The sequence below is a fragment of the Schistocerca nitens genome, chromosome 5 (assembly GCF_023898315.1).
Source record: "Schistocerca nitens isolate TAMUIC-IGC-003100 chromosome 5, iqSchNite1.1, whole genome shotgun sequence".
NCBI lineage: Eukaryota > Metazoa > Arthropoda > Insecta > Orthoptera > Acrididae > Schistocerca > Schistocerca nitens.
In genome coordinates, this window is record NC_064618.1 from 611,223,328 (window position 1) to 611,247,292 (window position 23,965).

At 42.1% G+C, this 23,965-nt stretch overlaps 1 protein-coding gene across 1 annotated transcript in view; it reads left to right on the forward strand.

The window, feature by feature from the left end:
* Positions 1 to 14,256: 14,256 nt before the first annotated feature.
* The window catches only part of LOC126259827 (MICAL-like protein 1), a 30,153-nt gene continuing 20,444 nt past the window's right edge, over positions 14,257 to 23,965 (forward strand). Inside the window, exon 1 of the mRNA XM_049956870.1 lies at positions 14,257 to 14,575. Coding sequence (XP_049812827.1) covers positions 14,558 to 14,575 — 18 coding nt within the window. The 5' untranslated portion in view covers positions 14,257 to 14,557. The remainder of the gene's footprint in view (positions 14,576 to 23,965) is intronic.

A 23,965-nucleotide genomic window follows, 5' to 3' on the forward strand; every position in this document is an offset into this window, starting at 1 on the left:
AATATGCCCCACGACGAACCTGTCTAAATGGTCTCTCCCATACATGGAACTTGTAATATGATTGTATTGTGGAGAGGTTATATTACTTTTGTGGCGATTTTGCACCTCTGCCCTGCGAAGGTCTTAACAGGCGAACTTCCAAGAATCGATATCGAGTACACATACAGTAGATAGCATGACTGTCATCAATAACATAAAAATTAGCTTCAGTGAGTCCATTTAATGTCAGAAGTATTATAACGGAGAAGAGGCTTCTCCACTCTAGTGACAAATATCATGGTCATTTACAGACGAGTTTTAAGGGAACCACACTGGAGGAAGTCAAAGATACACGTAAACTCCTGAGAAGCTAAGAAGAGACTAATGTTGAGGTTCATAAGTACTGTCTGTTACTGAAATCAATAAAGAAATTGTATTACAGGGTAGGTTACTATCTCTGCGTACGTGGAAACATGAAAATACCGAGCAGCACAGCTCGCACTCAGAATCTCATTAATGCAGACTACACGCTGTCGATGAATGTAACGTACCTCTCTTATTGCAGCAAGAACAAACGCTACCCTACCAGATTTGTTATTAACTGAGTATTTAAGAGCCGTTAATGTGCGAGGAGGTGAGAAGAAAGACAGGTTAGTAACATTTTCTACCTGATAGGCTATAGGAATTTGACGGCTTAGAGATGTGTAGGAACAGTGATTTAAAGACAAAACCTCTACTGCTACAGTGTGGAGGGTGTCTGTCCTATCTCGTGCCGATTGGAGACTTTCCAAGAATATAAGTCCATCTTGATACAGATGGTTGCGGGACCATGGCTGTTCAGTATAAAATCGTGAATCAAAACACCTTTTAGACGTTTAAATTTCCAACTGTTATTTTATTTGAGCAAACAATTTCAGCGCTACATTACGCCATCTTTGACAGGCTTAGTTTGAATGTTTGTGTAACAGTCGGCAAGTGATGATCGAAGGGATCGCCATGTTAAGAAAAAATCTACGGATACCAGTCGTTGAATCCTGGCCCCTGTTTTGATTGGTTATGATTTGGGATTTTTATTACAAGTCGACCAGGTGCCTAGAGATGGCATAATGTAGCGCTGAAACTGGTTACTCAAATTAAATAAAACTGGAAACTTAGACGGCTGAAGGTATTTTTAGTCTACATTTTTCCAAGAATAGTTGACTATGTATGGAAAAGTGCCTACAATAAATATTTCTCCATTGAGAGCTACAGATGACAAAATGCCCATTTTGCTACTGTAATGTTCATGGATGAGGAGGGATGAGACATTGGTCCTGTCTTCCGTCCTGGTTATAAAATAGAAAAACAAATTTATTTTAATGTCGCTACAGGAGCGTCTTGCTGGACCAGTCGACTGGTACCGAAGAGTTTGACCACAATGCATACATATTGTCATAGAAAAGTTGGAAACATGAACAATACATCGTAGTTAGGTATATGTAACAAAGTTGTACGTTGTCATTTTTAGGTTTATGTAGAGATAAATGGGTTCAAATGGCTCCAAGCACAATGGGACTTAACAACTGAGGTCATCAGTCCCCTGGTTTTAGAACTACTTAAACCTAACTAACCTAAGGATATCACACAAATCCATGCTCGACGCAAGTTTCGAACCTGCGACCGCAGCAGCAGCAGCGCGGTTCCGGACTAAAGCGCCTAGAACCGCCTAGAACCGCTAGGCCACAGCGGCCGGCGGAGATAAATGGGCGTGATAGACAGTCGTGGGTGTTATTTTAATGTGGGCACGTATACGAGCAAAGACTAGATCCTCTATGCTTCTTAAACGAGCGGTCCTTCTCCAATATCTTTATAAAAGGATATTACCTTCCTTTAACGAGATGTAATCTTCCTTCCTTGAATATATGACTGGGTGCACTAGGACATGTCTGTACTTAGTCGACATATGTGACAGCGCAGGTGTGAAGATGCCTTGATTTTTGCCGCAGACGCATCTGATCAAATTCTGGACGAATTTTGACTGTTTACGACGTGTCGCCACTCCGAAACTCCCAGTTTTTGGCAGCAGCCTTCGCGTTTCGAAGTGCGCCAGTTATCCTACTACAATAATATCGTGTGACTAGGACCTCCCGTCGGGTAGACCTTTCGCCTGGTGCAAGTCTTTCGATTTGACGCCACTTCGGCGACTGGCGTGTCGATGGGGATGAAATGATGATGATTAGGACAACACAACACCCAGTCCCTGAGCGGAGAAAATCTCCGACCCAGCCGGGAATCGATCCCGGGCCCTTAGGATTGACATTCTGTCACGCTGACCACTTTTTTTAATCTCATTTTGTTCTATATTGTTCGTTGAATTTGTTCGTGGCGGACGTCTGTTGACACTCATTTGGGTTGTTCGTTGATCCGTTCACTCAGTTTTTTATTACAGAGGGTAGCTAAACCCTCTGACCGAACACGCTGTACCACTCAGCTACCGGGGGCGGACAGTTATCCTACTAATGACTCACTAGTTATACTAACACTTATTACATAACATATCTTAAGACGAATCATGTCTCCATCAGTACGCCATTCCGATGTCAACGAGTATTATAATACATATTAAAGAGCGCTGAAGTAAACACAAGGCATTTTATTGAATCAGATTTTTTTAATCGATAGGATTTCGTCGTTGCACATGAAAAATGTAAATCTGTAAACTTTCCTGAAAGATGCCAATCTTTTAGCGTTTCATGTAGCCTGGTAACGTCTTCTGAGATCTCAGTAACATTACAGCTTTATCTTTTCTTATCCCTACAGAATTGATTCAGCGCAGTCATTGCACTGTCCGCTCACGGGATTCCATTCCGCTGATGACAATGTACTTCTGGCTGAAAGTAAGTAAGTCTAAGAAGAAATATTGCGAAGAACGGCAAATCCGGAGCATGAAGTTCGGGTTAAGTATAAACAAAACAAAGATAAAAGCAACGAAGATCAGCAGAAACAAGAGTAAAAGCCGGTTACATGAAAACTGGAAGATACCTGGAGATTTGATTCACGCTTCTTTAAGGGAAGCGATATCAGGAAAGAAAATCAAAATATAGGGGGTAATGGGTAGAATGGCAGGGGTAGAGAAAGCTTCTTACAAAGAGATAAATATGTTATTGTTTCACTACCCGGTTAACACGATCGAACCTATAAATCACAAAGCAACGCAGCTGATGCAGAATGCAGTTACGCCACACCATTGTAATGAAAGGCCAACGAAGCTCGCAATGTCGCAGTTGCTGTGGAAATGTCACCAATCAATACAGAAATCCGTCAGCCAACAAGGGCAGCCATTCGACCGATAACATACAGCAAGTTTACAAAAGCAAAGTTGACCAGCTCGTCATACGAGTTGCCAGTGTGAAGCGCACTGTCGTTGCTGCCCTTATCGCAGCACATACGTGGACAGCTACAGTGAGCAGGGGAGCGCTAGGATTCATACGAAGTGCAGCAAAACAAGGAGACCGGCGGATCCTACTGAGACATGTTGCTGGCATCAAGTCCAAGTCTTAGCGCACTAACGTAACGATATGCAGAGTCGAAGAGGATTGCCTGCAGCTTAGTGAACGTGCAATGTGCTTCAACGTATGTTTTTCACGTTGTCGATGTTATTCCAGAACGTCTTACAGTAAGTTCGTATTGTTAAATAAAAATTTGTGACGTATCATCGGAATAGCATCTATGAAGAAACAGATTCAATCAGAGCTGGCGACGAGTGTTCGGGGGAGAGACGAAACGGAAGTTAACCCCAGCGTTTAGCATTAAGGTGAGAACTCCAAGCGTGTTTCGTATTTGACACACGTTTCTGCAGCGTGTTTATTGTAGCGCCTACACGATCCTGTTTTCTCTGTTTACTACTGCATGTGATAAGTCACATCCTGCAGCAAGAAAATATGCTCGTAATGGACATGTTGCGTCGCGAAATCGCCAGATTAGTCACCCACACATTACATTAGTCGAAGAATATCTGGCGTTTTCCAGTACGTGAGCCGTCCGGAGTGGCCGTGTGGTTCTAGGCGCTACAGTCTGGAGCCGAGCGACCGCTACGGTCGCAGGTTCGAATCCTGCCTCGGGCATGGATGTGTGTGATGTCCTTAGTTCTAAGTTCTAGGCGACTGATGACCTCAGAAGTTAAGTCGCATAGTGCTCAGAGCCATTTGAATCATGTGAACCAGTACGTGACGTTGCCCTAATTTTCGGTTCACTGACTGTAACTCAATTGCATCCCTTCCACGTTTTTTGAACACCTTACATAATTCAACAAATGACTCCGTCACGTCGAAATCTCTCTCACCGTGACAGACGCCACATGGTTGTCTTTAACTCGCGATGTGTACAACATGCAGTAACTCCCATTAACCATGTGACCGTTGATAATTAACAAGATAAAGTTGGTGTCTCCTTTGGTACGTGTTTACTTTTCTTTTCCTTTTCGAAAAATTTATATACTGACGAAATCAAAGTTGGAATAAGATACTTTGATAACTTAAATTTGTGAATGTCAACGTAATTGGAAACTCGCAGATACCATCAGTAGTTTTAACTTACAGTTTTTATCGGCAGCAGCGATCATTTGGTAATCGCTACATACTGTGTGTTACGAGTATTTTCCTACTGTATATGAGCAATAACACCCATTTATTCATTGCTAGTTACCGAGCGAGCATATACCACCGGCGAGGAAAATAATTCACAATGAGCTGTCTCTGTTGTCATCTCCGCTGTTCCGTTGTACGTTGGCTTGTGTGTTTCATAGTCCTAAGTAATTACCAAGGAAAAATGAGATTCTCTACTATTTATTTGAGTGCTGCGATTTCAAATCTATTTCAAAATGAAAAGCAAACGTATTGATTTTTTCCGAACTCTTGGCTGAACACCAAAGAAGACTTAATTCCTTCCCAGTACCGTTACACGGTTTTATGCTATAATACCCAATGGAGTTCATTAAGTGACAATGAGTATGAGCACATCATCTTTACTGACACACAAAGCCATCACAGTGACAGCAGACGGCCCGGGGGGGGGGGGGGGAGGGAATGTTCTGCACGCTCAGTTCCGTAAGCCTCACAGTTAGTCGTAAAAGACTTACCATCGGCACAGTCCCAGCTTGCACAACTGTCATACTTAATTGTACAGTTATGAAGTTACGTTTAATAAATGGAATAGCTTAAGTGTCTATGCGCAGACTACTCAACTACTGAATGCTATTGTTGTGCTTTATTGCGCACATAATGAAAGTTCACCAAGTTTTTTACAAATAAAGAACTAAAAATTATATATGCTCCGCTGCTTTTACTTTGTTCTTGGTTAGTTTTCAGCTTGAAAGGCTATCACCAGTTATTGAGTTGACAGATCAACTAGCCAGGCACTTTGTGTCGGTCGGGAAATGCTTTAACTATTATTTTATTTAGTGAATAAAACGAGTTCATATGTACAGTTACGTAACACTACAACTATCACCGCAATCAGGTTCGTACAACCGATTATTGTCCATAAAAAGCATACGTACCTGTAATTTCTGTATTACGGAATGCAAACTAACCAATAGTTTCTTGTAGGTAACCTCCTCACTAAAATATCGTATAATCTTGTGGCTCGTAAACTGGTTTCTCCTGACTTCGAAGAAGGGGAGAGGAAGCGACATACAAATAGCAGCTAAAACGGTATACATACCCATAAGAAAGTTAATATCTCTTGTTAACATAATCTAGTTCGTAACCCAAAAAAGAATGAAAAGTATATGCAAAAATTATTACCGGCATTTAATCATTCATCCAGATTTCCTTAAATGAAATCTTCGTAACAAGATGTAAACTAAAACAGAAATATACAGCAGCTACATGCTAGAAGCAGTGAGGAGAACATTGATTACTGCTTGGTATTTGGCAGTGTACTTGAGAAAGGAAGCGTCTTTGCTCGAATGCAGACTGTTCTAGTTATGTTCTACATTATACAGCCTCCAGGCGGCACTTTGCCCGCCTACCGCATTCACGAAACATTATCACAATGCTGATCACCAATACTCTTATTCATACTCACCTCTCACAAAGGAGACAGAGGAAATGAAACATAATCTTGCAAATACACGCAAGAGAAAGATGTGGTTTTTTTCCGGTACCAGATACATACTTTCATGAAATAGTATATTGCGCTGATACCTGTACTGAAGATTACAAACGCTTATGGTCGTTAAAGAAATACAGTTTTAGCATTCCGCCACCAGTATTAAGAAAAGTGAAAGCAAAAGAAACTTTCCCATCAAAAACTTTGAGTAAACTGTAGTCATTTCCACTGAACTTCTTGATTGGCGTGGCACTTAGACACTCACATCCGATGTAATAGCTGAAAGTTTTTCCTAAAAAGTCGAGATTTCAAAATTGAGAATATTGTTAACTGATACTTCATTCAACCGGCGTCAATACTGCTTTTTCACAAACTTGGTCGTCATAATATTACACGTCAGTCTAAAGACCTCTAATTCAAAACAGTAGACCGCCTGCAAATTCATGAAGAAATGTATGGTAACAATTTTGTTAGCGGTGATGTTTTGGCAAGCGACGAAAATAATTTCACATTTAACAGTCAAACTCTAAGTAAAGGTATTACGTACCTATACGCCTCCGTAGGCGAGGTATCTAATGCACGCCTGAGCGGTGGCGCTCGACGCGGGGGTAACCTGATTCGAACCCTGCTTGTGGATGAAACTTTCACTGCCAGTATTTGGCTGCCAAGTGGATGAGAGGTGGGTGCAAAAAGTTACTGATCACCAATCTCTGCATCAATGTCCTGGACTTAATTCCAAATTCTCCGCAGTGTCTCATGAAGTGAGGGCATGTGACACTGTTGAAGGTGATCCGTCCGTCGGATGGGAACGTTAAGCTGTGCAGCTTCCCCAGTGCTACTCTTTGAGAGGAGTAGGCTATGTGCCGTCACCACAGTTCATCCTCTACCTTCTGTAATCATCATCACATTAATTTTCATTTTTTTGTTGCATGGATGGTTTCATACTGTGAAACTCTGGTTTCATATTCTGGAGGAACTTTATTAAAAACCTGATCCAGCTAACTTATTTCAGCTTTCCGTAGAATCAGCTCCTTCACACACGTTTACTCCCCGACCTATCAGTAACAGTATTGTGGACTTTCAAGATGTTTTCGTTTATGTTCATAACACACTGTGTATGCACGCAAAAATATATATATATATATATATATATATATATATATATATATATATATATATATCACAACAGTCTCTGCACCATATAAAGTAGTTTCCACGCTGACCGCGTGTTTATGTAAATACCAGTCTGAGTCAGTTTTTCTGGTTCAGTGATAAACACTTATAAACTCACACAACAGACAGGTTTGTCTTCTTTCCTGTATATGAAACTAGGTGGAAACGGCCACACAGTTTTTAAAATGATTGATATAAACCGCCCACGGAACAAATGCACCCCACGCAAGTTAACATATTAGGGATTCGTCTGTTTACAGAAGACTCCAAAACAGGAAAGTTAGACGCAACATTTTTCCTAGATATATTTCAAACATAAGATTTAACAGTTACCATTTTTACCTCTTACTGTTTAACATTTCCTGTTTATTTGATTTAAGTTTTGGAAAGTATTATCAGTGACACTTCCTTGTGAAGGTTTGAGAGAACATAATAGTTTCATCAAAACTTTACTTGTTCGCATTCCCTGCACAATTTCTGCGCTTAAGCCATAATTGGTAGAAAAAGCTTACAATGAATGTGCAATAAATGTGCATCTGAACTGCATCATAATCTGACAGATTCGACCAAATAACGCTCTGCTGCTGATGTTTTGTGCAGTGAAACATGAATAAAAATAAATTATTTACGCTCAGCAACTTTAAAATGACACCATCGTAAAACCGTTCTTAGTAATAAGTAATCGCAGCGGTGGCGACACTACTAAAAGGTATGTTAAGACTGGTCATGTCAATAGCATTTGTGTAACTTTCGCAACACAGACAGTAGTCTATTTACTATTATCACCTCATCTACGCATTTCTCATGTGTGTTCCGCAACAGCAGATGTAGATAATTTACCCCCTTCCGTGCTTCCAGCAACAACACACCAAAGTTGATGTCAAGGGGAATTGATGGTACGGTGGTAAGGAGCGTGGTGGCGTTAAGGGGTGGGGGTTTGAACGGACCCGCCGAGGGGAGGGGGAGGGGGGCGCGGCTCTGTGACTGAGGGCAGCGGCGGGCAGCAAAACGCAATTCCCAAGCCTCGCGTGCGAAGTTCGTCAGTAGGTCAAGTTGAAGTCTATGCCCTTGTACGCAGCAACTTGGCAATAACACGCACCGCGTTAGTTAAGTACCTTGGTGGTTGACTGCGAACACAAGTCTGTCGAAAACACTCGTTTAGTTGAAGAAATCAGGACAGCGGTGGAACGAACCTGGATAAAAAGATAAGCAAGCAAATACACCGACTCCTTAATAACGAGAATATTGGTTCTTGTTAAAGGAATAAATTTGAAGTGTCACGTCGCCGGATGGCTCTCCCAAGCTGAGCGACACCACGACACCGGATCGTTAAAAAAAGAGCGCACTCGTTAGGATTTCGCGATAAACTGGACAAGTTCTTGACGAACAAATTCACTTTTCGTGTCTCTAGGGAAGCACGAAGTCGTTAATATTGAATAGTTCAACTCATTCGAAGTCGTATTTCCTCGGATACGACATAAGGTGTTGCTCTGTTACCTAACAACACAGGTGTAGACTGAAAAGCACAGATCGATGTTGCGTAGTTCTTAGTACACTGGACTCGCATTAGGAAAGATAGCGTTTCGAATCCCATCCAGTACCCTGGTTCAGATTTTCCATGGTTTCTCTAAACCTTTCAGGCCAAATACCTGGTTGATTTAATTGAAGGATACATTTCCACTAGCCTACAAGCAACCACGCTATTCAACGAAACATTTGAAACCACTGGTAACATATTCCTCTACAGAATGTCTCTGCTGGTTCTCGAACAAATTCTGCGATTGACAAATTCAAATCATGATTTAGGCTTTTCGATGATATGTCGTTACCGTCTAAGCATTTGGGGGTCTCCCAGCAAATGATTTTAGGGGGTTACAGTCCGATAGTCTACACACTCTTTTCTCTATAATTTGAGAACAACGTTACTCTTGGCTTTCCCTGAGATATTTCTAAAATACGATAAGTGATGAAAGAGAGATGATTTAGATTTTAGGTCGTTGAAGGTAAAAAATCAGTCTGGGAGTCAGCAACAACCATTAGTATCATTTTCTGACATCGACTGAAGACACTATTTAGTGCACCTTCCAGCATCTTGAATATACTCTTGGAATTGGATCTGCGGTTATCTATAAAAGTTTTTATACCATAGAGTGTGCAGCTGAAGTAGACAACACTGTCTAGCTCTGTATCAAAAGCATCAGCGATTACGACTTCTGTAAAGAGATACACGAAGACTTTAATACCAATACGTCACTCAGGATCGTAACAGGTGACCTAGCGTGACTATCAGCCAACATAGCCTCTTAGGGTTGGGTCACGCATCTGCACCTTCCACCATGTTTTTTGTTCGACAAAAATGAAACGTATAAAGATGGTGAGCGAAGGAAACGTATGCATACTCTTCGCTGCAAATGAAGACTTCTCCACTTCCATTTATGAAGAAGATATTATGCTGGAGGACGCCTTTCCACAAGAATCTGAGAGAAGGGATGAAAACTGGGTTTGCACGGAAGTTTCTTCCACTGAGGCAACATGTTTCCTTACAGGTTAGCTAAAACACTAAGCATTTCTCGAGGCGTCCTGTATCCGAGCCCTTCTCTGGCCCTCTTAAAGCACAGATGTGACCCTACATGATTTCTTTCTTTTCCTCAGAGCGATGAATCTTATCCATGCGCATCTTTGTCAGTTTCCGAAAGCAGTTGTCTGAGCTTACGAAGTGTTCCTGAACAGTATTCCCAAAGATAACACCTTGGAGAGTTCCAAGAACAGACCGAGAGGACGCATCGTTGCAGTTAACGTAAATAAGATAACCTTTAGACGTGACAGTAAGTATTCAGAAAAACAGGGGTTTTCTTTACTTCCTCAAAACACCTATAATTTCAAAACACTGCAAAGAAGTGGAGGAAGAATATTGTTACGAGCATTACGCTTAAATCTTGTCGTCTATAAATAAAGCACATTGTTAATTGTTACTAACTGATTAAGCGTTATGGCTTCAGACAAGAATTATAACTACAGGTTTTAAAGTTTTTATCCAGAAGGATTTGCTTAAACAACATGTTAAAATTATTTACTATACTCTCCTTGGGCACCAAAATGCTTGTACATTCTGAAAGACTATTCATTAAATATTTTATTTCTTCCCAGTTTTCACACGATCAGTACCTCCATTCCTCTATTTGCCGTTTTCTGATCTACTAGAAAAAAAGTTCCGAAGAAACAACATCCGTTTTGGAAACCACACGAATTGAGTGAACAAAGGTAAGTTTAGCTGTATCCAAACTTCAATTTTTAGCAAAAACAAAGACTTTTGTAAACCGCATGAAGTCTAAGAGCGCTACAAGTGAACAGCAGCTAATCTGAACAACATAAAAACTTTTTATTTTTCAGCAAAAGCTAAGACATTTTCGTCTCTCTGAAAGGTCTACTGTAAAATGAAATGATTGAGTCTCGAAGTAAGATTTTGGAAGCAAAATCTTTATTTACACTACGCCGTGACACTGTTTCATTGGCCTCCTCATGGAAACGGTAGCTGCGAGGAGTGACACTTTGCTTGATACATGCCATCATGTTCTCCACCATAAGTTTCTTCCTTTAGATCGATTGAAGGATATCTTTAAAAACATCGCAATAAAAATTGTCACTTTCCTGAAATACATTTTTCAGCTTCATCGCTTGTCAAAATATTGTTGTCCTTAGCCGCAGCTTCACAATAAATTCCACCAATTAATGTGTGCTCTGTTATTGTTAGACTGAAGCACGCAACGGCTGTGTTATTTTGACATTAGGTTGTTACCTCACCGCCGCTGCTGATCCAATTTTAGTTTATACCTTCCTTTTTCCGCTGGATGCGTGTCTCTGAAGAGGATAGAAATCCATCGTCGATAACGTAGTTCAGTCTTATTTTCTCTTACTTTGGACGTTCCGATTCTGCATTCAACTCGTCTTTTCAGCTTTCACAGCGTTCAGACCGAGCACGGGGGCGCACTGATTACGTCACTGAGGCACTTCCAGTGGTTTTCAAATCGTCAAGCTATCCAGATTTAGGTTTTCCGTAGTTTCCCTGAACTGATTAAGGATGGTTTCTTTCAACAGCGAACAGTCTGTTACACTCTCCAACTTCATCGTATTTGAGCTACTATTTCGATTCAATTTCATCACCGTCGGGAGTACGTTAAACCTTATTTTCCTACATTTTTTTTTCCTTTTATAACGCCCTGTAACGCCTATGACACTGATCTTGATTTCAATAAATCTCAACTACAAATGGTCATGTATGCCTCCAGTTCCATCACTGTCAACTGATCTAAGACAGTGGATGCTCTTCATCTATCCCCTCCCAAATCAGAAGTCAGAAATTCGATAATTTCCTGATCTTTTTTGACACTCTGACTTCGACTGCCGTATGTATAGAAGTCAGTCCTGGTGTTTAGTGAATTTTTGTCACTAGCTTTCAGCTATACCAAAACGTATTTCAGATGAACACCGAGTCAAAGAAGCACTTCTGATACTTACGTAAAGGCTTCAGATTTCAGATGATGATTGCCTCCCGGTGAAATATCGCTGAATCAGATTGTTCATCTCTTCTCCCAAACGATAGCGTGTAAGAACGCAACTACAATATTCCGAAGGTAGTATCGCGCACTTCCCATAATCTATGACGACGTCGAACCATTGTGCTGATGTGACTGTCCTAAGCGTTTTCACCTTGATTGTGGACATATTCAATGCGTTCAACAATTATTCATGCCAGCTAAGATTTAAGACACACATTAATTAGCATTCGAGAGTAAAAGCGAAGTTCTTATGCTTTCTTAAGAATGTTTTCTGTGACTGTTTCTCCTGTCCAGTATTTATAAAGGCTCGATTAATTTCTTTTGATCAAGGAAACAGTAGGGAGCTACCTGAATGCACTAAGAGTCATGACTTCAGAGAATCGATGTTACCAAATCGAAACCTGAGTGCTTTTACTTCGTTCAGCCGATATGCTACCTCTATGATTAAGATGCTTTCCCATATTTTCATCGTAAGTGGGTGCGTAAGGTTTGCTTTCTTATTAAACGAGGCTCTTTGAAATCTCAATTCGACTGCTCAGCTCGTACAAGAGCGAAAGTCATCTTTTCACCATATCATAAAAGGAAAAACAAATTTTATTTCTGTTTCTTCACACTCATCAGTGACCAAACAAAAAAGCAGAACAGATCTTCGTCCGATACATATTTCTAAACATAAATATTCAGGAGATTTTTAAGTTTGTTAATAAAAAAGTTTACACTGGACTCGCATTCGGGAGGACGACGGTTCAATCCCGTGTCCGGCCATCCTGATTTAGGTTTTCCGTGATTTCCCTAAATCGCTGCAGGCAAATGCCGGGATGGTTCCTTTCAAAGGGCACGGCCGACTTCCTTCCCTGTCCTTCCCTAATCCGATGAGACCGATGACCTCGCTGTCTGGTCTCCTTCCCCAACACAACCAACCAATAAAAAAGTTTCATAATGTTCATAATATCAATCCGACAGTAGTATACAAATTTGCTGGAAAAGGATTTCATGCTATGGTGGGACATTGTCGTAGTGCATTGTCTCGAAAGTACATGGAATTAGTAACGCAGAAATAAAGGGCATAATCAAAAATTACTATATTCTGCATACATTCGGTGAGATAACGTTGGGGGAGGGAATGCGTCAAAGACTTCCCAAAAAATGAAGGTATGCAAGAAAGATTAGATAGTGCAGAAATACAAGAGCTTAGGAGTATCCAAGTCGATTTGCAATGAAGCTTTCAACATATTCAATAACAGGCGTCGTTTCGAAGCGAAGAAACAACGTTCTGGAAAATGCGAAACTCCTTACCGATTAAAAGATATGCTATTTCCTCTTGAAAGAAACACATTTCCGCGTATGCTTACATAAGTTATAATCTAAGCCAGTCAGACGTATCCGCTACTGTAAGAATACATTCATTACGGCATATGAAAATGTAAACGCCGACCCTCTTCCTAAAGCGATAGGAAAACGTTTTTCTTCCGCCCACAGTATCTCGCTCCTCAAGCTGGGAACAACGAGTGGCTCGAGGAAACTTCCATCGCGTCATGCCTGCGTTTCCCAGGGAACGCCAGAGACATCTAGCGAACAGGTTGGAAGCCGATGCTGCTCCCGGCGGATGATCGTAGGAAGTGGGGGCGTATGTGTACAAAGCGGAAATCATCTATATCTTCTATTTCAAGTAAAATAAGATTCCCCTTGTCTGTATACTACGCTCTGTGTTACAGTTACTACATGCTAAAAAGAAAAGGACGGTCTTTATTGAGCTTGGATCTGGAAAAAATTTCGTCATCAGCAACAACACTATAAATAAGTTCAGTATAAAAAAATAAAAATAAAAAACTGTGTTCCACTCAAGGGTAAACACCGTATAATACGGAGATAATTTTTTTTTTCCAGTATTCTGCGTGCAATATGTTACTGCCCTACAGAAACCCTCTTATGACATTGAGCCTGTACGAATATCCTGTTCATATGGAATTGCGTTGTAAATCGCAATGCCTACCCTCCGCCCCCTCTCTTGTCATTGTAGCCAGCACGACGGGCAGACGCCAAGTTGATCGTCAATGCAGCCTCCAAAGTTCTGACAGAGGGCAGCAGCGTCGACCCGGTCGAACTATTGTTCATTAGGGCTGGGGACGAGCCTAGTCAACCAGCCAGCCCGTTTCGTTAAAACCCAACCATTTCCATGATGGGGGGGAGAGCGAGGGGATCTCGCTTTGAGCTTTATTCCACTTGGTGCGCTCGTCCACTAGCGGCGCCGAACACGTCATGACAATTTCGTCACAGCCCAAGGCTTTCGGGTCATGGGGCCCGAGCGGAGCCGAAGCCCCCACGCCACCCGACCGCAATCTGAGCCGAGCGCCAACGGAAACTGCCGAGGTGGTGGCAACAACCGAGCTCTGCCGGAAATAGCCGAAGGCTCCAGGAACGTGGCGTACGAACCCGACTTAGGGAAGAGAACGGCGTGTTCGTAGCGGAGCTGTGCCGAGCCAAGCTCGCCAGGCTGTGGGCAGTGTAGCCGCTGAGAGCTGAGTCGTAGAGGGTGCGACAGGCGCAGGTGGGTTCCGTGCCGTTTCGTACCAGAGCTAAACAAACCGGTCTGCAGAGAGCAAGTCGCTGTTGCCTGTAATTCTGCCCGCTGTTCGCCGGCGGCAACGGCAGTACGCCGACTGCGGACTGCGAAGTATCTGAAGCAGAGGTGTTACGTGTGTGACATGGTGCAACCGGCCAGTATAGGCGGATATGGCTTCTGGCTGACGTGAAACAAGATGTGGTGTGATTTACAGGTAAGAAGTAATTCAAAAATTTCTTGTCACCGTCCTTATGGTCCATAATTTTGTGTATTATAGCTATTATGGCATGACAACACGCTTGTCATTGCTGTACGGGGTTAATTTAATTACTGTCAAAAATTTTATTTATCAGAATCGCATGTAGTGTTTTTTTGTGTGGTTATTTTAACATACCACAGATTTCTCGCATAATATTGACAGTTTTTGATTCCGTGCTTTTTACTTTGTCTAGATTCATTTTCAATTCTAATTTAAATTGGTACCCGCAAAATTGAGATTTCACCTTAAATTTAGGAATGTGTGAGGAAAATTATTGTAACTTACTGTTATGTATATAGGTGTGTGTTAATGTTATATGATCTTGTTTACGTTTATCTCTAGTCCATTGTCGTGCTTGCATATTGGAAGATCTGTGAAACGTAGTACTTTCACTGAGAGCCGCTGCTTTGTTGCCCAGTGGACGCTAGATATATTGTAGCAGGTTATTTCGCGGCTGACATTTCGGCAGCCACATGTTGGCAGTGGGTGGGGGAGATAAGTTCGGGACTGTCCGCGTGTGTTTCATCGTTTTGAATTTGAGCGGGTCTTCAGCCGGTGGAAGGGGGAGCGGAATGCACATCCTTTCCCCTCTTCCGCTTCCCCCTCGCCCAATGCCCTTCGGGGTGGGAAGGGGGAATTGTTATCAAACCCAGCAAGTCACATCCGAAGTTCTAGCACCTTGCTTTACGACTGGCGTTGCTATGGTTACGGCGGAACGCCTCCTACATATCCCTCTGTCTCGCTTACGTAACATGTGCTGCGACGGGACTGACTGTTGAATTTTATTCTGTAGCAACGACGTAAGAGAAGTTTTAAGCAAAAAGATACTTTTATCTTAACACCTTTTAATGTCAGTTGGCGTTCGGTTCTGTTTGATCTAGATGATGAAACTCATTGATAAACAATAATTTCGCCGACCGACAATTCTTTAGCTAAATTTAACAAAGTTTTTTTTCGAAGTGTCTGATGACTGAAAGAACGTGGAAAACGTTGACTGTTTTCCTTAGAACAGTTTGAAGACACGATTAATAGTCCAATAAAGAAATGCAGTCACATTTATATTTTTGCCCTAATTCCAATGATTTAAATCCTTTGTTCGGTTGGCATCGATGATAGGCGGCAAAAAAACACACGAAATGTAAATTTGGCTTTTGAAGCTTTACTTTAAGAACCACTACATTATGTGGATTTCATGGTGACGGAGTCACGCTGGATGGATAATTTTGTTTCAGTTAGCTCTTTGTCTTTCTTTTTTTTCTCTCTCCACTTGCTAGAATTTAATAACAGTGCAACAGTCGATCCCTATCCGTAAGGAACGAACAGCGGTCATTAGTCTTGGTAGCCTGTGGCATCACGATTCGGAGTGTGTATCGTCTAGCAAGGTAGTACACAAACTTAAACTAAAATTCTGCCAGCATTATTCATTAACAATATCGTGTGGTACTACGGCCTGGTGCAAGTCTTTCAATTGGACGCCACTTTGACGACTTGTGTGTTCATAAAGAGAAGTTTCATAGTCTCAACACAATAACATTATTAAGATAAGATTTTGAAGTATTCATGCCATTTGTTTTGCGCCGTGGTGCAAAATATTTGAAAGTTATTACCTTCGTACAGCCTGCACTTAAAGGCGGTTGCTGTTCAGGTGACAGTTCTGGATTGTTTCCGTCATTGTGCGGCGGGTGATCGTCAGGCACCTAGTGATATTCCGTAGACAGAGTAGATAGAGCTGCCAGTCACTGTACAAATTATTACAAAGCTATAACACATTTCCAAGTGAGTTATTCTTGCTGTACATTACTCTGCACGAAACGAATCAGTGCATCGATGGCAAGAACCGCTGCAAAAGTTAGCGAGATCTGACAAAATGCTGCAAATAGTTTTAACAGTGTTAGTCAATTGACGATAGCTGTAAACGATCTTCTTTGTAACTGAATGTCTTTTTCAGCCAGTTTAGGTATTATCGGTGGAGGTAAGAACGCGAGTATGCTCATAAATGTTAGTAGGGTGTTGATTTTGATCATCTGTGGAGTGTTCCCGGACATATTTAGTCTGTACTCATCAAACTTTAAATGCACCTTTTTTTTAGTTTAGAAGCAGCATGCTTGCGGGTTTGTACTCATATGCGTCCGGCCTATGCACGTGGCCGGTGTCTGGCAATCGATGCTCCACCTTAGTACCTCTGCTTGTGATGGGCCACGTGCTCTTACCGAATACGTTTCGCGATTTGCTTGTGTCGCAGCAAAATCTAGCATGAGATACCTGCCGCCAGAAACAAGCTCCATTTCTGTTCAAGAAAGGTTTCAGAGTTCAAGATGTCATCGTATTTTCGGTGGCGGGAATATCTACACTGTACTAAAGCTGCCAATTAAGGGTGTAGTTTTGAAAGTTTCCAGGAAACTCGGCAATTTAACGTTCTCTTAAGTAATTATATGGACACGTTGAATAGTACTGTTGGACATTGTTACGTCATTCTCGGCAAATTGAAGAGCCGTCGCACAAATTATTGCGAGCTATTTAACATTTCCGAAAGAGTAATTCGTACTTTATTTTACTAACAATGTTCATCGGGCAAGAATAGGTAGCTGGCCGGGGTGGCCGAGCGGTTCTAGGCGCTACAGTCTGGAGCTGCGCGACCGCTACGGTCGCAGGTTCGAATCCTGCCTCGGGCATGGATGTGTGTGATGTCCTTAGGTTAGTTAGGTTTAAGTAGTTCTAAGTTCTAGGGGACTGATGACCTCAGAAGTTAAGTCCCATAGCGCTCAGAGCAATTTTGAACCAAGAATAGGTGATTTCCTGGAGTATATACTGTCACTGCTGATTTTTAAACCAATGGAAAGATGTACGGGAAAGAGTTATGACCCTTAAGATGCCCTGTAATTTCGTGGAAAACGTGGAACGCGTTCGAACCTTAAAACACAGTAATTTCGAAACAAAAACGGCGGCATAAACGAGGACTCGCCGAGAGTGGTGCCTGTTCTCATTCACTTTGTGGCAGCAGATGTTTATTCGTATTTTTATGGTTGCACCCTGGAGTATGTACTACAGAGGGGGTGTAGGGGAGAAGAGTCCTAGCAAATAGACACAGTATGTGTTACCGGTACCGGCAAACGCGGTAGAGATACGGCGGAGCAGTTAGTGAAGAAATGGCAGATAACATTTTATTTGCCATCTCCGTATCTCAGCCTCAGATAGAAGCAACTCGACAGCGTTCTCTGTTCGTGCAGCTCACTTATACCCCACTTCGTTTCAAACGTGCCGATCTTGTACGCCGTAGCAGGAACGTGGCTTCTTTTCACGTAATTTTTTCACAGTAAGAATCAGTTTTGGTGCGGAGAAAGTCAACTTCACCAATACTGTTCTAAAACAGGGAAAAGAGTAAACAGCACACACTGACCAAACTGTTACAATCGCAGAACATTTATCTTCATGTTGGAGAAAGTTTGTTGTATTTCGCTGTAGCGCTAACTGTTCCATGTATTCATGTTCGCTGTACTCGACACGATCAGAGTGTGAATTTTACGTCCCACCATCACAATTTGTTCTTTGCCGTTTTCGTAAATCAATTACGACGAAAGGCGGCATCGTTTCTTCAAAAAGGCCACAACCGATTCATTCCCCCGGCCTTGTTCAACACCCCTCTAAAAACGAGTATGTCGCTGGGTCGTCAGACTAAATCTGTCAGCCATAGAAATACCGGCATCTCCAGAAGTTTAACAGGCCATACATACTAGCTCCCCATTAATTCACTATTTCCTGTTGCTCCTCGTAGATTACCGCTCTAGAACCACGTTTCTGCAGGATAACTCAGTCGACAAATAATTTCAAAGTGCACAGCAATACGGACGCTCCGCGACCAATGAAAATCTTATATTCCGAAGAATTTCCCAACAATAAGAATCAAGTTTTTGTTTTGCACTGGGACTAAAGCCTGTGTTTACTCCCAAATACTGATATTGTGTGTAATACCAAACTTGTATGTGAAGGACAGTGATATGTCGCTGCTTCGGCTAAAAGCAGTGTGCTTTGTCCAGGAGAGAACTTCCACAATACAGCATCAGTTAGATCGGCATGTTTAACACAAAGAATAAACGATCACATGATAACATATAAGAAACTCGATTCTTAATGCGTGGAGAACGAACGTGTCTTGGGTCGTGAAGGAAGTTTCATGCAATATTATGTTGACGGTTCGGAATCATTGATCGCAACTGATAAGACATAGAAATTTAAAGATCGAGACTCAATAGACTTTCGGAGATGCTGTTGCAATTATTACAGATCAGTTAGGCTTCTCTAAGGAATTGCGATAGACTTGGATTATATACATGGTTTGAAGCCTTTTTTTGTGTGTCACAAAAACGTTTTTGGTCTCATTGTAGTTAATGTCTTGCTTCGTGGTGCTATCAAATATCTTGTTATTGAGAATAAAGTATTGCTCTTACTATTTTTTCTTCCACTCGACTGTGTTGCTTGTTTTGATTTACTTTCAATTGATTTCGAAGCAGCGACGGCTTTTTTCAGGAACTGTTATCGATCTGATATACCATGTTCAAGTATATCCTGTTAATGCCCCCCGAGAATCCTCTACTGTGGAACTTAAAAGACTATGAAGGATGCTGAGTACATATACGAGATGAGTACCAAAATGCCTGAAGATGGAGCTGTAGTTGCTTCGAAGTATACAGCAAAAAATTTAAGCAAGAAACACAGTAGAATGTAAAAGCATGAAGGGAATCATTCTCCATGAAAATGAGCAGTTCGCTTCTAACGAAGCCAAATTTTGAATACTGCTTTAAGTTGTCGTCCACTTTAAATGCAACTTTGAAGCTATGGGTTAACTAAGAGACAGCACAAGGGCGTATAGACTGTCAACTTTAGGGAATTATGCAGTTGCGCGTTGCCTTAATCATTTTCTCATGGTAACGTAGTGAAGATGATGCTGAAATAAATTCTTCAGTTGCTCCAGCTGTATGTCGCTAGACTGCGTAGAATAGTAAAAACATACCACTCGGGCTCTAACTTGGCGATTTCAGGACGGCAGATTTCCAAAACAAGTAAGAGTCGCGGCAGGGCGCGCGCGGTGTGTCCACACAGGCGCCGGCGTCTTTGCGCGCTCTCGACCCGTAGAGGCCGGAGCACGTGTCAGGCCGGCGCGGCGCTGTGACAAGTGACAAGCGGCGCGGGCACGCGGTGTAAACAAATGGCAGTAGTGGGGCAGGTTGCGGCCGCGCCGGGGCCACTCCCACGCCCCCCAAGTGACGGATGCTACAGACGCGCGCTGTGCGGCGCAGAGCCGGCCCGATCATCGGCCGCAGGGAGGGGAGGGGGCGTGCCCGCCTCAGCCACCTGCGGCGCGCACCAGCCTCGCTGTCATTGTCCCACCGCGCCGCCGAGCTCACCGCATGTCACCACCGGCCGTCAGCTAATAGCGCCCGCCCCCTGCTAGTCCGGCTACCGGTTTAATGCCCCTCATTTTCCTACCAGCTTCCGAGCTCCCCTCCTTAAAAAAAAGCACTTGATACTGCCACGTTCTTCCCTTTTTGCCAGGTGTGACTTACACGGATATCATACTAGAAATTTATTTCTCATCGTGCCATGTATTGAAAACATAGGACTGCCAGTATCCACAAGTGATTGACATAAAGCATTCCGGCAGTATCTCCGTTTCGCATAAGACATGGTTACTTATTCAACCTGTCTCATTCCTGCCATCAGATGTAAGACTTCCGATGGCTAAATTATTTGGAAATCGTGTACTATATGAACGAACACAAGGTAGATGGCGTAATCTTACCAAGCAAAATGGATCACAGGTAGAAATGGAATCGTACAGCTAAGGCAGAAGTATGGAGGGGCGAAAAAGGATACTTCCAACGGACGAGATTTAATAGCCTTTCTTATTTAGGCGGTGGAAACTGTAGGTCCTAGAGTATATCCCAGCTAACAATTCAGAAGTATTTGTGTTCGCGCCACCAAGTGCCTGCAGACTTCTTCAAAGATTTGGACGAAAGCGAACTTTTTTGTGTTTTGTTTCGTATCATTGTTCCACATTATAAGACCAAGAAATGGAAAAATTGTATAAAAGAACTAAATATTCAGAACGATTTCGTCCTACAGTAACGCATCGACATTTCGAGAACAGTTCTGGATTAAGTGTCCGGGTTTCCATTTCGTAGGGTGTCATCCTGTAGCCACGGATTTGCTACCTTCACCTGAACCAAGTTTAGTTTAATTATATCAAAAATAGTAAAGACTGATTCTTCAGTTACGAAACGTAAGTCATTATGAGAGTTTTGGCGACACCTGAAGTGCAGTGTGTCGTGTGTAACTCGAACAGTAAGTAGCTCCTTCCAACTTGCAGTTCCCACGTATGGTGTTGCCGATGCTAACGCCACGGAGCCTTCTGCCGTTATCCTCAGGAAAGGTGCTGTAACAGCGCCGTAATATGGGTAGTTACACGGTTCTGTAAGTCTGTATGCCGTACTTGTAGTAGACAGGGGGTCCGATTCCGCATGTAATGTTTTTTATCCATTTGCACCTTTGAAAATTTTCACATTTTGCGGGCAATTCTTCCAGTCTGACACAAAAATGTTCTAGCCCTGTAATGTGAACACACACTGTATTGCTGCGCACGCTTGTCTCGGAGAAATAACGGACTCTTAATACGCCGGTGGACCTCAGGCATCAGTTCAGGCTTCGGAACAATGTGCAGTACGTCATGTAAATTAGGGGGCACCCTGAAAAAGTGAAGAATGGGTACTCGTGGAAATTCCCCATGCATGGACTCCTGACTTTTCACCTAGCAGATACAGGGTGTCGCGTACATTGATCAGATACCCTAGAATGCTGTTTGTTCTCGGTGCAGTAGGAACTAGGTTCCCTTGGACATTGATGTTACTTTAATGGGTAAAAGATGACATGTTAGATATATTTGTAAATGAATGAAACGGGGTACACGTCAGTAACTTTTTCATTTCGTATTAGTTGAACTGCTTGCGGAATTATGCGCTGAGGTAAAACTGAATCGTGATGTTGGTAGACGGCGTATTGTTTCTCTGAAGGCAGATCACTTGTAAGCGTATTTTGTATCACTGGTAAAAGATGCTCCTTGCAGATGATTTCCGATACTTGGGGGAAAGGATGCTCTTCGTACATTTTGTACAGTTACGATAACGCCGGATGGTTCTTTTCGGCACAATGATCTCCAATTTCACAAATACGCTTGATTGTTGTAATTCAAAATATTATGGTCCATATGCTGAGATGCTTTGGGAGCAGCACCAATAGGACTGAACTGACACCAGCCACTTGTAAAACTTAAACTGGTTGACATTACGGCTAAGCAGAGTAATGCGTTCATTACGACCTGCCTGTACGTAGAATGAAGTATTTGGTAGTCAGAGACAGCAGTGCGAACATGAAGTAAGACGAATTTTGCATAAGAAACTTTGGGGCTGCAATTGTTTTGATGCTAATTCAGCAAGCATGCTTGGCTATGAGGAACTGAGGTGGATTTGAGGCGCCTAGTGAGGTGTAGGACAGGAGCGCGACGCAGCCACAGCGGAGGAAGGCGCCGTGGTATCAGCAGCGGCGAGGCCGACCTTTGCGTTGCGAAACTTGCTCGCCGCGGCTGGCCGGCCGCTATCGCTTCTCCGTGGCGCCTTTCCTCCGCGCCTCACTCACACATCCACCACACTAAACTGGCTTGCGCCGAGAATCAACCACGTCATAGAAATTATGTCGCTTTTGGTGGCATGTCCCATAGGAAGAATAACAGCTTTGTTTCCCTTCACGTTCTAAACCTGTAGTCCATGAACGCCGCAATACACATTTCGCGTGAATTCTCTAGAATCTTAAATTATATAAAACCAATACTGGGGTTCTTTAAACAATGCCATATGATGACCAGTCCCGAGACTAACTTAGTGAGTGTAAAGCCTGTAATGTCCTTCGATGTTCGCTAGTTACTGAATTTTAGCCATCTCCTCGGTTGGTTTCGTAGCATATGGGGTAGCATTTAACATAAAGACAGGTATAATAGAACTGCACAGACAAGTACTTTGAAATAGTCGAAATGACAGAAGCCCTCCACAGATCGTTTATCACATCTTACATTTTGATAAATCTATTCCAATAAGTTTTATCTATTTAATTGTATGCGATTTCTTTTCGTGAAGTAATTTGATGCTTTATCTTACTATTTCACAGCCATAACTTACTCACGTCATTAGGTTGTTAAGGAGGATTCTTGTACTGACCGTAGACACACAACATTTAGAAGTAAAAAATAAAATAGAAAAAGTCTGTCAGCTAACACTTCAGGTAACGATGTCTGTCTGTGTGACTTGCTTTTAAAACCGGAACATTTTAAAATACCCCAAGTCTGTTCTTTGTGTTCTTACTGGTTGTCGATTAGTCTTCTCAAATGAGGGCAACGAGCAGTCGAATACATAGAAGCGGCAATGGTTCAGTTTATTCGTGAGATATTAAATGAAAACTGGTATAATTAGTGCCATCAAACGGAGGTTCGTGAAAGTGCTAAACTTTTTTTTTTGCCACAAAAGAGAACAAATATAATAAGCTCCACGTGCTAGGCTCTGTTACGTAATCAATTCAACAGCCATACTCTGCACACATTGTAGATGAATAGCATGTTCTCTCGTTTATTAGTATTACTGTAAAGACAACACCATTTTTATTAGCGACCTCCATAAAATAGTGTGCAAGTGCTTCAAAGGTCATCATGATATAGTAGGTAGTCATACTGAAACAAGCACTAATTAAGACGTTTGCTTATTCTTCACATAACATTAGACTAAAAACATGATAGAACATGTTCTAAGATGGGAATTCGGATATATATTGCTATCAATTGTCTTAAAAATATCAGGTGAGCCAACTATTTTAAAGACTATACACCGAAATATTTTATACATTACCAGAAACCGTACTATAAAAGTTAGAACCCCGGGCGGCTTCTCTGGAATAGGAGATGAAAAGTAGATGACTCCGTGTCCTGATCATTAGCTTTCCTGTGAAAAAGCTTGACTCAGTTTTGGATGGGTATAATGTAAATTTGTTTAGATCTGTTATTAAATTTGCCCGTCTCGTGAACGCCGAAAAATGATTGCTACATTAAGAAGAAAAGCATATGTTAAGTTGGAGTACGCTCGTGCATGGAGACAGTTTTCCCAAATATCCCGAATGAACTAGCGGTAGGTCGGCTTTGGGATCTCAGGGCACCTCGTCATTCGCTTTGTGATGTTCCAATAGAAAGCGTGTTTGCAGATAAGATGATAGGGCTGGGTTTTGAAAAAAAAAAATGCAGGCGGAGCCTACGCC